The sequence below is a fragment of the Rhinatrema bivittatum genome, chromosome 2 (assembly GCF_901001135.1).
Source record: "Rhinatrema bivittatum chromosome 2, aRhiBiv1.1, whole genome shotgun sequence".
NCBI classification, from domain to species: Eukaryota; Metazoa; Chordata; class Amphibia; order Gymnophiona; family Rhinatrematidae; genus Rhinatrema; species Rhinatrema bivittatum.
The window spans coordinates 308,338,231-308,354,106 of record NC_042616.1 but is presented as its reverse complement, the minus strand read 5'-3'; the positions used below and the strand labels follow the sequence as shown (position 1 = coordinate 308,354,106).

Below are 15,876 nucleotides of genomic sequence, written 5' to 3'. Positions count from 1 at the left end.
ATGAGTTTAAGATGAGGTGTAAGCTGTTTAGTAATTGTTTGATTTTCTGGTGGCATGATTCCCAGTAGTCAAGAGTTTTAGAGTATGTGTCTTTGATGGGGATGATAATTTGGATATCATCTGCGTAAAGGAAATACTTTAGATTGAGGTCGGTGAGAAGTTGGCAGAGAGGAAGAAGGTAGATATTAAATAGAGTCGGAGATAATGAAGAGCCTTGTGGGACTCCTATGACAGAGTCAAATCTTGAGGATTCTTTGTTTTGGAGTTTAACTTTGTAACCTCTGTTATTGAGAAAGGTTTTGAACCAGGATAGGACGGTGCCGCTGATTCCTATGGACGAAAGCTGGTTTAGGAGGATGGCATGGTTGACCGTGTCGAACGCTGCGGATAGGTCTAACAAGATCAGTAGGAAGGAATTTCCTTTATCAAGGCCCATTAAAATATGATCTGTCAGCGAGGTGAGGAGGGATTCTGTGCCTCTATTTTTTCGGAAGCCGTGTTGTGGGGTGAAGAGAAGATTGTTGTCTTCAATGAAATCTGAGAGTTGAGAGTTCACTAGTTTTTCCATGATCTTGGCGATGAATGGGAGGTTAGCTATGGGGCGGAAGTTGTTGGGGTCCTTCGGGTCAAGGTTAGGTTTCTTTAGGAGCGGTGAGATTGAAGCCATTTTGAGATCATCAGGGAAGGTTCCTTGGGCTAGAGAGCAGTTGATGATATTTGTCAAAGATGTGGCTATTGTGTCTGGAATAGATAGAAGAAGTTTAGAAGGGATGTGGTCTGCAGGATGAGACGACGGTTTCATTCTTCTCAGGATGGCTTGTATCTCAGTGGAAGCAACGGGTTCAAAGGTGTTTAAGCTGGCGTTTTTGTGGGCAGGTTGTTGATGTGTCTGGAGGGCGGCGGTGTCGGAAGGCAGTTGTATTAAGAGATTGGTGATTTTATTTTGGAAAAACTGAGCGAGTTCTTCAGCTTTGGATTGAGCCATGTTGCCGGGGATTTCTCGTGGTATGGTCTGAGTGAGGCTGGAGACATAGGCGAAGAGAGCTTTGGCGTCAAAGACCAGGTTGTGAATCTTAGATGCATAATAGTCTTTTTTTGATTTTGAGGTGAGGGATTTGTACTGATATAGTGTAGCTTTGTATGACGAGATGGTGGTGTCGCAAGGGGTTTTACGCCAAGTCGCTTCTTTTTTTCTTAAACTTTGTTTTAGTTTCCTGAGTTCGATGGTGAACCAAGGTTGTCTGTTGGCTGCATTGGTGTGAGATTTTTTTGTAGTTGAAGGACAGAGCTTATTGGCTATATTTTCTGTTATGTTGTTCCAGGATCGAATGGCAGTGTTAGGGTCGGTGAAGTCTAGTAGGGGGAGCTGTGAGACCAGCTGTGTGTTAAGGTCTTCTGGGGAGCAACGCTTCTTGTAGTGGAATGCAGGTGAGGGGATGTTAGGAGTGTTGGTTTCTTTCAGCGCGAAGGAGGTGGAAATGAGAGTGTGGTCTGACCAAGGAACCTTTTTGTTCTTCAAGTTGGAAGTGGTCGTAATGCCTTTGTTGACGAAAATCAGGTCCAGGGTGTGACCCGCTTTGTGTGTGGGTTCGTTGATTAGTTGTTGGAATCCCATAGCAGATAGGGCTGTGAGGAGGGTTTCGCAGCTGTTGGATGGTGAAGGATTGTCTATGTGCAGATTGAAATCTCCTAGGATGATTGCTGGAGTATCCAGGTTGATGAGCATAGTGGTGATTTCAAGGATGGGGGAAACATTGGATTCTAGGAGCCCCGGGGGGGCGTAGACAAGCAGGATTTGAAGATGTTGTGAGGTAAAGAAGCCGACTTCCAGTTTTGAGTTAGAGCTGAAAGGATGTTGGGAGAAGTTCAAGCTTTTTTTGGTGGCTAGAAGGATTCCACCTCCTCTTTTTTTCAGTCTCGGAAGTGAGAAGACATCATAGGACTGTGTGGGTAGTTGGTTTATTAAAGCTGTATCTGAGGGCTTAAGCCATGTTTCGGTTACTGCACAAATATCAGGCTTGACGTCGGTGAGATAATCATTGAGAATTAGGGATTTTTTTGTTAGGGATTGTGCATTGAAGAGAGAGAGTGTGAAGAGTGAGAGGCCTAAAAACTGAGGGATTGGTGTAATCAAGATAGGGGTGAGGGTTTTTAAGTTCTTGTGGAGGGCTCGTCTGGCGGATGTTCTTATAGATGGGAGGCGGTGTTGTAAAATTGGTATTGGGAGCACTAGAGACATTGTGGATGGTTAGCTGGCTGGTGCCGTGGGTAGGCGGAAGGCAGATGGGAGGAAAGGCTGGAATTAGGAGATAAATAATTAGTTGGTTAGGGCTCTGGATGAGCGTAGGATGGTTGCTTGCTGAGAGCTTGCTGAGAAGGGCGCTGAATGTTTGCAGGATGGTTGCTTGCTGGATGTTTGCAGGATGGTTGCTTGCTGGATGTTTGCAGGATGGTTGCTTGCTGGATGGTTGCTTGCTGGATGGTTGCAGGATGGTTGCTTGCTGGATGTTTGCAGGATGGTTGCTTGCTGGATGGTTGCTTGCTGGATGTTTGCAGGATGGTTGCTTGCTGGATGTTTGCAGGATGGTTGCTTGCTGGATGGTTGCTTGCTGGATGTTTGCAGGATGGTTGCTTGCTGGATGGTTGCTTGCTGGATGTTTGCAGGATGGTTGCTTGCTGGATGTTTGCAGGATGGTTGCTTGCTGTATGCTTGCTGAGATGGCGTTGGCTGGGCGCGGTATGGTGGTTGCTGGGTGAGAGCCGGAGGAACGTGAGCAAGATGGACGCAGGGTGAGCTCTAGTGAGGTATTGGAGTGATGCTGCTCGGGGAAGTGAGAGACGAAACGAAGGGGCGAAACAAAGGGGCAGGCCCCTTTGTCGCGCTCCTTAGGCGCGCGACGCTCGGCGCGCGGCGCCTAGCAAGGTGGGAATTAAAGCCCTGCCGGGCTCCTCTGGTTGGCTGCCTTTTTTATTTTGGGCGGGCCTTGGCGCGTTTCTCTGCTTTTTTTTTTGTTTTCGATGCGATCCGATCGCCGGATTGGGCCTCGGCGAGCGCGGCTGGCGTCGGGGTCCCCCGGGTGGGGAGGCCGAGCACTAACCTGACCTTCCCCCGGTGGGGCTCCGGCGCCGGTCGCGCAGGTCTTCGGGTCGCCGCGTGGAGAAGGAGGAAATGGCGCCTGCAGTCGGGATTTAAAGCCCTGCCGGGCTCCTCTGGTTGGCTGCCTTTTTTATTTTGGGCGGGCCTTGGCGCGTTTCTCTGCTTTTTTTTGTTTTCGATGCGATCCGATCGCCGGATTGGGCCTCGGCGAGCGCGGCTGGCGTCGGGGTCCCCCGGGTGGGGAGGCCGAGCACTAACCTGACCTTCCCCCGGTGGGGCTCCGGCGCCGGTCGCGCAGGTCTTCGGGTCGCCGCGTGGAGAAGGAGGAAATGGCGCCTGCAGTCGGGATTTAAAGCCCTGCCGGGCTCCTCTGGTTGGCTGCCTTTTTTATTTTGGGCGGGCCTTGGCGCGTTTCTCTGCTTTTTTTTTGTTTTCGATGCGATCCGATCTTGTATCCAGTATACCCTGTCTACTCACTACTTCTAGTCTCTCTCTACAGCTCAGCAACCCAGAGATTATATTCCAGTATCAGAAGGACTTCAGCCTTGCTGAACACATCAACTCACTACTGCCACCACTGGTGTTCCAGCTTCCAGTCTAATAAAGAACTATTTGTGTTATTTCATATTCTAGCCTAGCTGGTGGTTCCTCTCAGGATCTCCTCCTGGGGGCGCTGTCATCTGCCATTGGCCCAGGGATTCACCATTTCCTCCAAGTGGTCATTCCTTTCACTACTACTATCACTCTGTGGGAGCCAACTACTACTGACCACTAACACCGCTCACGGAAGTATTATATAGACAGCTACTCCTCTTTCTCTGAGACTTGCCAGCAGCTTATATATATCAGAGTGCTACTCCGTAGCAGAGACATGATAAATTGCTTTCTCAGTAACGAAGTAAAATATACCTATTGTTAGCTCCTCTCCTCAGAAGAGTATCATTGAACAGATTGCCAACTCCTCTTCCCTGAGACAGTTTATCCTTAACAGATTGCTACCTCCTTTCCTTACAGGAGCATCTAACAGCAGTTTGCTAACAGATCTACAGATAGCTAACTCCTCCCCTCTGGAGGAGCAAATCATTACAGATTGCTACTCCTCCCTCTTTCAGGAGAAAAGCAGAACAGATTGCTAACCGCCCTCCTGGCGGAGTGAGCGATAACAGATTGCTAACTCCTCCCCTCTGGAGGAGGAGAACGTAACATTCAGAACCCTGGGGTGTATACAGTCCGGTCCAGGTGATTTACTACTCTTCAGATTGCCAATCAGGCCTACCACATCTTCTAGGTTCACAGTGATTTGGTTCAGTCCATCTGAATCATCACCCTCTTTTGCATTGACACAGGCAACCTGAATGTTAAATAGCATGAGGTCCATGTTCAGTAGCCCGGCAAGGATCAATTTACCTGTTTAATTTTAGCTGCAGACACGTTTTCCACCCTATGGGTAACTTTGTGACTCACTAGCTTACTGAGTAGTGGAAAATAGAAAACTTGCAGGCCCCATAGATCCCATCTGCCAAATAGTATAAAAAGTGTAGCATTCTGAACAGGAATTGGTCTATTCACTGACTGCTGTCAGTCAACAAATCAATCAGAAATAGAGTGAAGTAAATAAATGCATAATAATTGCAGGGACAGCTGACTGCTTAGCCAGAACAGACTGAAGCTCGGAGAGGGAAGGTAGGAGTCTGTCCTCCTCCCGCTGGGTTTCCAGGCCACTTTGGAAGGTTCAGAAGTAGGAATGGCCATTTGCTGCCTACTTGTGGCGGAGAGGGGAGGAGATTAGACCACTATAGCAACTACAGTTTTTTAATTTTTGGAGTTGTAGGAAGGTGGACCAGTATTGCCTCACTACATGTTTTATATTATTTCGGGGGTTAAGATAAGATTGCTGCAAGTTTCTTATTTTTAAAACTTACCCAGCTACTTTTAGGCTGTGATTTTTCAGATAAGAGTTAGCTAGGTAAGTTTATCTAGTGCTGCTAGTGCTGAATATCAACACTAGCTGGAAACATTTTGTAAATGCCCCCAGAATGCCCTTATCCTGCCTTTGTTTTATTAGACTACATTTTAGACAGGAAATTATTTACCCAGCTAAAACTTTGCCATTCGGTAGGGTGGTTGTTTAAAACCACAGGTTTTTCTGGCTTAGTCCCGAACTTAAAATGACAAACCTTTTTGAATATTGACCTTCATATTTTTTTGAGACTACACTATTGAGTTTTACCTTCCTATATAAATCTTTTCTTTTGTGTCGTTTTTATTATTTGAATAGTGCAAAGCACATGGCCATAGATGCAGAGAAATGTGTCTCAATAAAACTACATTATTTATTACATTCCTTTTCCACCAGGATTTGCAAGCTACAACTAATACCAGTTTCTTATTAAAAGTGCATCTTCTTTCTAGCAATGTATAACCGAACTGTACCAGTTTCAACATTGCTGTTAATTAAAAATTTCAAAGTCTTTAGACTACAAGAGGATTACAATTCCCAGTAACTAATTTGAATGTGAATTCAGCTGTACACCTGGGTTTAAGGTTCTTTTTGTGAGTCATACTATCCAGTTGCTCTCTTTTCTTGCATTGACTTACAGGTAGACTAAACAATTCTCATCATCATCATGTAAACTGTTCAATGCTTTTGAGGTGATGAAGTTAATCTATCTCATATCCATATGTATCCATTACTTAGTTACTCACCACTGTTACGTTATGAAATCCGCATTGGGCCTATCTTTAGGAAAAGATAGAATATCAAATGCATATAAATAAATAGATAAATAAATAAATAGATTCCTTCCTCTGTGTGTGCCCCTATTTGTCAGTTCTTCTACATTTCTCAAACGTAGTATTTTATAATAATGTTTTAATTTCCTCAGGGAAATTACAGAAAGAAGAAATTAGATTTCTCTTTTGGATTTAGTTGAAAAATTTGTGTGGCTTCAATAAATCAATATTAGGACATTTCAACAGGATGACACCAATAATGTCATAATTGGGCATGTAAGACACAAAATGGATACACTGTTACATATGGGAGTATTATTCCTCTACAGTGTTATAAAATAAAGCCAAGTGTCTCTGATGATTCAAGATGTAATTATTCTTGCTCATTAAACCGTTCCATTTACAGATTTCCTTTTATAGTTCTGGGACTATTCTTATTTTTATGTAATCAATATTCTCAAGAACAGGGCACTAACCTGAAGCTAATACCTTTTAGTAAAGTAGTTTTGGTCTACGTAGTTATCCTTGACCATAATTACTACAGCATTAAAGTACCTTGGACAGGACATTTACTGTTTTTATGAATGTGTTTTATTTTCAAATCCTTTTTTACTTTTCCATTAATGCCATTGGTTGTTCTCGTCCCCATGGGAAAATGTATCTTCTCCTGTAAGTCATGACAGTAGCCATTTCTATGCTGTTGAAGAGCAGGCTTTGAAAGTATGGGATTCACTCCCTGTGTCTCATTCAGGTTTATAACTATAATTATGAAATGACTTTAGTACTCTTGGTAAAGAAGGATCTTGGCTAACAATGTTCACATGTTTGTGATCTAAAGTATGAGTAAATGTGGGAATAAAATGTGAATGTGTTCCCGTCCATTAAGCCATATATTATAGTGATATTAAGACATTCCAAGACTATGCATTTATGATGCTTGTTGCACTTCAAAGGTGGTGCTTGGCCTTGCCTCAGGCATCACAGTTTTTCCAAAATCTATCGGCAACAATAGCATACAACTGCAGTCTTGTTTTGTCTTATTGTTTAAATAAATCATTCAAGGAAGCCCATTTGGCTAAACGCAGGAGGTGATTGTTGGAATGCTTTGTTTCTTGGGATTGAAAAACTGTATTTTTAAAGATCTTTTGGAGCTAGAGATCAACTGAAGTACTTCTTTAGTTTGAAATGTATCTCATTCACCACATACATGCCAAATCCAGAATAGAATATCCGAATGCCAGCGTTATTTATAAAATACAGTATATAAACAATAATTATTTTCTCTGCATCAGAAAAGCGATCAAGAAGATGTTCATCAAGAAAATACATAATGTGGTAATAAATTGTGTATCTGGTGAAAACTTTTGTATATTTGGCAGCCCAATCTAATGATAAGCATTTGCAGCCTCTGTGTTTTGTGCCATTCTCTACATATTTCAGTAGAATGTATAAAAAAGGCAACTCTATATTTATTTATAAAGCTAAGATCCTGGCAATCTCTATAGCATTCAAACATGAGAACTTTATATGAGTGGCAGGATCATGCGTCTGTCCTGTGCTCATTCTGGCTTGGCTTGTCTTTAGCTCCAAGAGTAAATCCAGACCCTTTGGCTCAGCTTTTCTTTGGAATATTTTGGTTCATCACCTCTATTTCTAGGAGAAATTTCTACCCTTTTTAAAGAAAAAAATTATATATTATGGTGAACATATATAATGTGTTCTCCTCTTTTTCTGTCCCATGTCATTAAACTTCATTCTGATCTACTTTTAAGGTTTTTGTCCAGAAAGAAAGGGTTGCCTCTGTTTTATGCAGTATTTCAAAGATACATGTGGCGGGTATTAATACACACCCTGTAGTAATTTAAAATGTTACTGTAGCTATTGTCTTAAATTATTTGAAGCTGCTGCTCTACATTTATGCTTCACTCCAAGGTCCTATTTACTAAGCATTTCTTCCATAGACACAAAATAAGAGAAAACCTGTAGAGAATGTGGCACCCCCTTGGGTCAGCCACTAGATGGCCTTAGGTCCCTATTTAGAAAGTCAACATCTATGTGAGCTTTCCATCCTCTTCAGCCCCTCGGATGGAGTTACGACCTCTCCACTTTCCAGCCTCAGAGTTATGACCTCGCCACTTTCCATCCTCAGAGTTACGACTGCTCCATAATCCATCCTCTGAGTTTCACCCTCCATGGAGTTCCACCGCATCCATCGTGGTCCATCTTCCTGCTCTTGTCCGGAAGACTTTGTGTTCTGTATCTTCTTCTTCCTGATATCCATCCGACGCTCCAGGTTCCATCCTTCGTCGGATCATCTTCGTGGTATGTTCCAGCCCTTGGCTTCCCTTCCGTAGACTTGGGGTTCCTTGTCCGTACCTAGGTGTCTCAGATGTTCCTGTCTCCCAGATGTCCAGATGTCCACTGTTCAGCTATCCAGATGTCCAGGTGTCCTTCGTCCTGATGTCTGTTGTTCTCTTCTCTACATCCTTCTGATCTCTACTCGTCCAGTAGTCTACTCTTCCTCTGTCCAGCGTCCCAGATGTCCAGAGACCCTGATGTCCAGTTGTCTTCTCATTCTGAGATCTAGATGTAAAGGTGACCTGCACTTGAGGCTTCCCTCTTGCGTATCTTCTTCTATCTCTCGTTCCTGAAGTATCCACCAGCAGCCTTCTCCTCCAGTCTTCCTTCGCAGAAGCATCTGGCATCCCCAGTGTCAGTCTTCAGGTGACCGGAATCGTTTCCGGTTGGACTTCTCTCATGTGCTGTCCAGACCTTCTTCTCCATCCTGTGCACATCCCGCTCTCTGCGTGGTCCACGACCAGCCTTCCAGATTGTGTAGGGCGTGCAGTGGACAGGGTGGTCCGTGACCAGTCCACGCTGGGCTGTGTAGGACGCCCTGAGGGACAGCACTCTCCCAAGTCTCCCAGAGCTTCGTCTCTTCTTCGTCTTCAAGAGTATCTCCTTGTCTAATTCCTCAAGAGTATCCCCTTGTCCAAGTCTTCAAGAGTATCATCTTGTCCAAATCTCCACGTCTTCGAGAGTCTCATCTCATCTCATCCACTCCAGGAGTCCTCTTCTCATCCAAGTTCCAGGAGTCCTCGTTTCCCTATATACTCTGACTCTGACTCTCATGGGTCCGGAATCTCCTACTCTGGTACCTTGCCTCAGAGTTTCCAGCCCTCTGTCATCTCTAGTACATGTTGGTTCAACAGAGGGTTGACCCACTTCGTCCTCCTCCTGTGTTCTTGCTCCACCCATGCTTCTACTTGCTCACCTGCCTCAGGGTGTGTATTGGAGCTCCTTCCTGAGCCACCTCAGGGCCAAGGGCTCATTCTCAGGAGCAAGCAATCATGCCTCCACACCCTTCCCAGGGCCCCCAAGTAATATGACATTGTTTTATGGGGAGGTTTTTGTCGATTCACCCCTCCCCATAAGGGATCCAGGGCTGGGATAGTCTGGTTCCTGATCGCCCAAGATTTTTCCTGCATGAGAGAAGTCATAGACCACCAAGATCAAGGAGAAGGGCCAAGATTTTGGAGACCCCCTAAGATCTCCACCCCTATGGGACAAGTACACAGTCTAGATGACTGGGAATGAACATGTGATCAAAGGTAGGATTTTTCTGTAATAAAGGGGATCCTACCCACCATAGGATTTCACTATAGTGCTGGGATAATATATGCACTCAGAGTAAAAGTGGTAAGCTAAACCCCAGGAAAATAAGAGAAAGGACTCCTACCCAGAAAAGAGAGGTATCTGTAAACATCACAACTGTATCTTTCCATTCTTGATAAAATGGACTTTACTTTGACTTTAAGGAATCAGTAAACTTTTATTTTAATACCCAGCACATTGTCCTGCCTGTTTGTCCCAGGATCTCACCTCTTGAGATTCTCCTCTAACTGCACACAGTATGAGAGGAACACACCACCACCCTGGTCATAAGCTTTAGCTTCCCCCCATGAAAAAGAATCCACCCTTGGGACAGAGAGTAATGTTAAAGGAGAAGCACTAGCCAGAGCAGCCCCAAAGAATAAATATGTTTGTGTGCCCTTGGGACTTAAACCTTCCCCAAAAAGCATTTCATGAATATGTCCCTATATGTAGAAGAATAGTACAAATGATGTCATACACTGGATCTGAGTAGTCCTTCTTGACTATAATTTCTCAAATGGACTCACACACACTGCATGAACCAATCAAATGCCATTGTATGATATTTCATTGTGATTCTCTTCTAAACATGTAGGCTCTCAGATTTGCCAGTAAATCTCAGCAGATCTGCTTAATGAAACTTAAAAAGAAAAACTGAATATTAATATTTAATCAGAGCTGGGTATTATTACTTTGTTTTTGTTTATTTTTTAGATTCTAGACAGTCAGGTGCAGTTCTGTTATGAGGGAGAGTGAGGCAGCCGCCTCAGGCGGTAGAATTTTGAAGCAGTAGAAAGTGCTCCCCGCAAATACCCCTGTGGTAACTGCCTCTCTTTGTCTTAAAGGATAAAGGAGGATGTGGCGCACTTAATGAACTGCTGGTGGGGTTCACACTCCCCACCAGCAAGAAGAAGGCCCTGTGTAATGCCGGCACATTCAGATGACATGCTGGCGGGGGTCCGACTCCCGGCCAACAAGAAGACCCTCACACAATGCCGTGCATTAACATTAGATGCTGATGGAGTTCCCACTTCCCACCAGCAAGAAGGCTCTGTGCAACACCGGTGCAATCAACATGCTGATGCCAGCATCAGCAAGAAGAAGCCCCTCGCAATGCCAGCGCATTGGAATAATATGCTGGTGTGGTTCCTACTCCCCACCAGCAAGAAGAAGGCCCTGGGCAACACCAGCAAATTGGAATGACATACTGGTGGGGGTCCCACTCCCCATCATCAAGAAGAAGACCATATTTGGAATATCCCTTTTCATGTAAAATCTTTCTGACTCAGGGAACTGGTTGATAATAATTTTTTTTTTTTTTTTTACTGTGTGCAAGGAGGTCCGAGAGGGAAGGGAAGGTTGGCTGAAGATTGTAAGGTTTGTCTAAGGCACTTAATACCCTTGCTATAGCCAGAAAGAGTGCACCTTACACAGTCCTCCTGACTCCTCCACCAATCACCCATCTCCCACGTCCCCAGGGAGCAGGTGCTGGGGAAGTGTAGGAGGCAGATGGTATGGTTCCTAGGAGTGTGTCACAGGATTACCAGCTTCCTAGGAAATATTATCACTGGCACTCTATCTGCAAATTCTCTGGGAACTTTGACGTTCTACATTCTTCCTTCCAGCATTTCAAATCACCAAAAGGGCCAAGTGGGAACCCTCCACCTTGGCCTCCTCAGTGATTTGATAGGTGCCATGCCTTGGGAGGGAGAGGGCAGGCAGGTGCCCTCTCATCCCTCACCGCAGGCAGCAGATTGCCTTGAGCTGACTCTCTACACAGTATTCATACTTTTGTCTTTAGTTAGGTGAAACCAATAATCCTAAAGTACTACTAGTTAAAATGTTTGATACTTGTGACCAATCTCAGTGAATGCACGTGCCTACAAATGTCTAAGACTTTTAAATAGACAGTGCTATACCATGTAATGATCAAAAAATGCTTCTTGGTCCATTAATGAACAATGTATTACTGTAATGGGCATCAGTTCTGTTTTAAGGCTCCTGCAAAGCAGATTCATGTCCTGTGTACCCTGGGGGTTTTAGGAGTCTGGGAGGAGAGGGGAAAAGGGAGGCAGAGTAGGAAGGGGTATAGGGAAGTTCCCTCCCAGTCTGCTCCTTAATTGAAGCGGACTGGGAGGGAACTAAGAACTGGCCAATAGTTTATAAAATCCCTCCCCCCCCCCCCCCCACCCCCGTGCATGCGAGTCCTAACCTGCCGCACATTTTCACACAGATTTTAAAATCCTGCGCTTATTTAGGCGCAGGAACCATATTTTATAACATGTGTGCGCTGACGTGCGCATTTTGGGGTAGATTTTCAGACATACGTGCGGGCGTAGATTTGTTCGCACAACCCAGCGCAAACAAATCTACGCCCAATTTTATAACATGCTTGCGCGCATGTTATGAAATCCAGGGTCAGCACGCGCAAGGGGTGCACAATTGTGCAACTTGTGCGTGCTGAGCCGCGTAGCCTTCCTCCGTTCCCTCCGAGGGAACTTCCTTCCGCCTCCCCTCACCTTCCCCTCCCTATCCCGCCCCCCAGCCCTATCTAAAAATCCCCCCTGACCTTTATCGTCGAAGTTACGCCTCCCTCCGGGCAGGTGTAACTTGTGCGCGCTGGCTGGCTTCCGGTGCGCCATCCCTCGGCAGGGCCTCAACGGAGGCCTCGGCCCCGTCCCCGGAATATACTTGCGTCCCAGGGCTTGCGCGCGCCGCCGAGCCTATGCAAGATAGGCTCGGCTCGCTCAGGGACAGGCAGGGGCAGGTTTTCAGGGGTTACACGCGTATCTTACACACGTAACCCTTTGAAAATCTACCCCATTATAAAATAGCTGCATCCATGTGGGCACGCCAGGAACCACACACACATGGATGCCCGCACGGTTCTTTTAAAATCGACCCCTATGATTCTTGAAATCTGTTATGTTGGCTTTCAACTCCATTGAGCTTAATTATAATAATTATCTATTCAGACCCACCACCTCTTCTCTGTCCAGTCCCATCTCAGACTTTCCTTGCTTCCCAGTCCATATTCTCCTAGTCCTTCATAACTTGCTGACCCAGTTAAGGACAAGATTGAAACATTTCAAAATAAGGTATCCTGTTCTGCACTTCATTTCCCCCTCACCCTTTCCACCTTCGTCCTTCATTTCTTTGTACCTGCACCCTCATCTTCCTTTGTATTCAGTCTATATTTGATTTTTTTCCATCCTATGCTCTTAATCCATTTATGCTACTTAAACAGCATTTGATGAAGTTTCTGGTGACCTTCTCTTAGCTAAATTTAGAAGTCCTGTCTTTCTTCTGTGCACCCTTCAACATAATTGAGTTAACACTTTTTTCCACACAGCTTTGTCCTCTTTAATTTATCTCTTTTATTTATCACTCCCTTTTCAGGAGTTCCTGTTCCTCCACCCTCTCTTTATGTGCCTGCATGTAAAAGAGTTCCATTCTTGACTCTGTCCATTCCTCTTTTCTTTGTTTAAATTCTCTCAAAGTATCTACTGCTTTAGCTACAAACACCAGCAATATCTTGATGCCACACAACTCTGAACTTCTATTCTGCCCCTTTTTTCTCATCCAAATCTGGATTAATGATGATATCTTTGCCATTTCCTCCTAAATGACCCACTGTCATGTAAAACTGGGTATGCTCAAAACTGAGTTTAACCTCTTCCATCTTATCTTTAGCACAGCCCCTCAAGTCTGCTTTCTTGCTGTAGCCTTTGATTCGTTCCTTTTTCTCCTGCATTTAATCTCTTGATTCTGCCATTCCTTCTTCAGTAATAACATCCCTGTTTGCCTAAGCCCTTACCATCTCTGACCATGCTGACTACATCTTCATCCTCACTGGCCTCCCCTTTTACTCCACTGTAGTCAATCCAAAGCAATGCGGCCATCACAAATGTTGCCTCTACTTTATGTTTTTGCATCTGTTTTGTCTGTTACTGTTTTTACTAAAATCATATTCTTATAATCGTAAATCTTGTTTGTTCATTATAACTCATTCCTTGTTCTATACTCCCCTTCCCTTATTATTGCTGATGTTTTTAAATAATAATAAGCCTAATACCATCACTATGAAATTGTCAGTATTTTACTTCCAAGAATGGCCTTGTTGAGAATGTATAAATAATAAATGTAGAATAATATTACTCCTGACTGGTTTGACATGTACAAGATTTTTTTCTTATTGAAGCTCATCACAAATGCCCAGTGCTGTAAGTGTACTGATAATAAAAGTAAAAATTGGAGTGACAGGGATAGGCTTGACTCTGCATTTAATTTTTTTTATTCAGGACTAGTCAATCACATCTGTAATATCCTGATTGAAACTGCAGCACTCTACCTGGAAGCAGATGATAAAAATTGCCTAAAAACTGCAAATGCTCAGCTGCTTTCGCTACTTGATATTTTGCACTCCATGTTGAACTACACAGCTACCCTGGTTCGGCAGACTTTGCAGGTACAGAACTACTTTTCCATTACAAGCTGATTTATATATATATATATATATATATATATATATATATATATATATATATATACACACATTTGTTTATTTATTTATACATTTGTTTAATGAAGCTCATTACTTAATTCTCAGAAAAGCATAACATGAGCACCAGTAGCCCAACCTATTAGCAAACTCAAACTCTCCACCTTTCCTCTCCCCCACTCCTCATACTTTTATTTTTCTCACATTTGATTTCCAGCCTTTCCTGTAGTACATCAAGATGAGGTACAACCATATTTTAATAAATATATTATAAAATACAATGAATACATATAGTTAGTTCCTGTGCTTTTCACATAAGAAATTAATCCTGAGTGTACATAATATGACCATATAATACAATAAAATAAAAACAATTAAAATCATAACACACACAAGAATGAAACTGATATCATTAGTTCCCTAAACTAAGACCCTATCAGTGATTAAATGTTAGCCATGTTTCATGAACCCCCTAATTTGTGCTGGGAGAAATATTTGGTCAAAGAGCCCAGTCTTTATATTACAAAGATTCCAAATACAATGCAAGTAGTTCAAAAGGGCTGTAGCTTTATCAGCTGATTATAAAATTCATAATCACATATAAATAATATTGATCATGATTTGGCAACTAAAATGCTCTTATTCTGTTAGAGCATGGTCATGACTGTCCTGTTAGCCAAGACCTGAATAGTCTTCAATTGGTTATCACTTTTCATCACTGTCTGCTAGTCAGAACAGAATATGACTGCCTTGTCAGTCTAGACAACAATACCTTTGAAATTTGAAAGGATAACCCCTATTTCAAGGGCAGAATATAAGATTTATGCCAAATTAATGATGTTTCAACTAAGTCAAACTAGTTGAAGATGTGAAACAAACATGACCATTCAACATGGTGAAAATTTGTTTATACAAAACTGTTAGTTCACAGTTGAAACTGCATGTGCTGCAATTGTCACAGTCTGAAGAGGAAAAGGGTATGGAAATAGAATATATACCTGTAAGGCATAGAGTGCATGTTACCCAAAGATTCCTTGGTGTTATGATGAACTAGTTTATAAAAAGCATCACAGGAATTATGAGTCACAGATTAGGTCTGTGGATTGTAGTTACCATTAGATACCAGAAGGGGCAGTGAGAGTGCAGTTAACAGCATACTTAGGTACACAGATAGGGAAACAGCACCATATAACCAATGCAGAGAGCACCCAAGGAAGGAAATAGAAGGGGACATGCTACTAGGATATGCCTAGACAGGTAAGGAAGAGGTTACTCCAGAAAAGAGGGGAAATTCAGTCATTATACACAGTAGAGCAGGACTCAAAAAGGTACAATCAAGATTCTTCTTAAAAGGAACTTAGGGAAGGAACTGACAGTATCAGTAACTCTGGAAGCATTCAAAGATATTGTTGTAGGAATTGCTATTCAATTACAGAAGAAGTTAGAGGCGGTTTAGTAAAACAGCAATTTATACTAGTGTTAAAAGAGTATTCACAATACAACTGCAAGCATCTCCCTGTAATCCCCTTCTCTATTTTCAAGATCATTCCCACAGAGCCACCTAGTAGTGACCCTCTGTATAGTATAGCATCCACTTAAAAGCTAACTATATCATGATACTGTTCCCTTTTACAGAATTTGCATAAAATTAGTTAAACAATAAACCATGCAATAGGGGTTAACAAGGCATTGTTCTTATTCTTTCACTTTTTTGTAAATAGTCATATCTCTTACAGTTTCTATAGATCAAGTCTCTCAGCATGCAACCTGACTAGGTAACCATTGGAATTAGACCTGTTGGTAGTAGTACAATTGCCTTCCACCACTGAATCATGGTCAGGCGATGGATTTACCTGCATATCATTGGAAGTTTAAAGTTCACAGGCTCTAG

At 43.1% G+C, this 15,876-nt stretch overlaps 1 protein-coding gene across 1 annotated transcript in view; it reads left to right on the top strand.

The window, feature by feature from the left end:
- Positions 1-15,876, top strand: part of ULK4 (unc-51 like kinase 4) — a 1,180,200-nt gene that overhangs the window by 944,587 nt on the left and 219,737 nt on the right. The window contains exon 33 of the mRNA XM_029589702.1: positions 13,786-13,952. Coding sequence (XP_029445562.1) covers positions 13,786-13,952 — 167 coding nt within the window. The remainder of the gene's footprint in view (positions 1-13,785; positions 13,953-15,876) is intronic.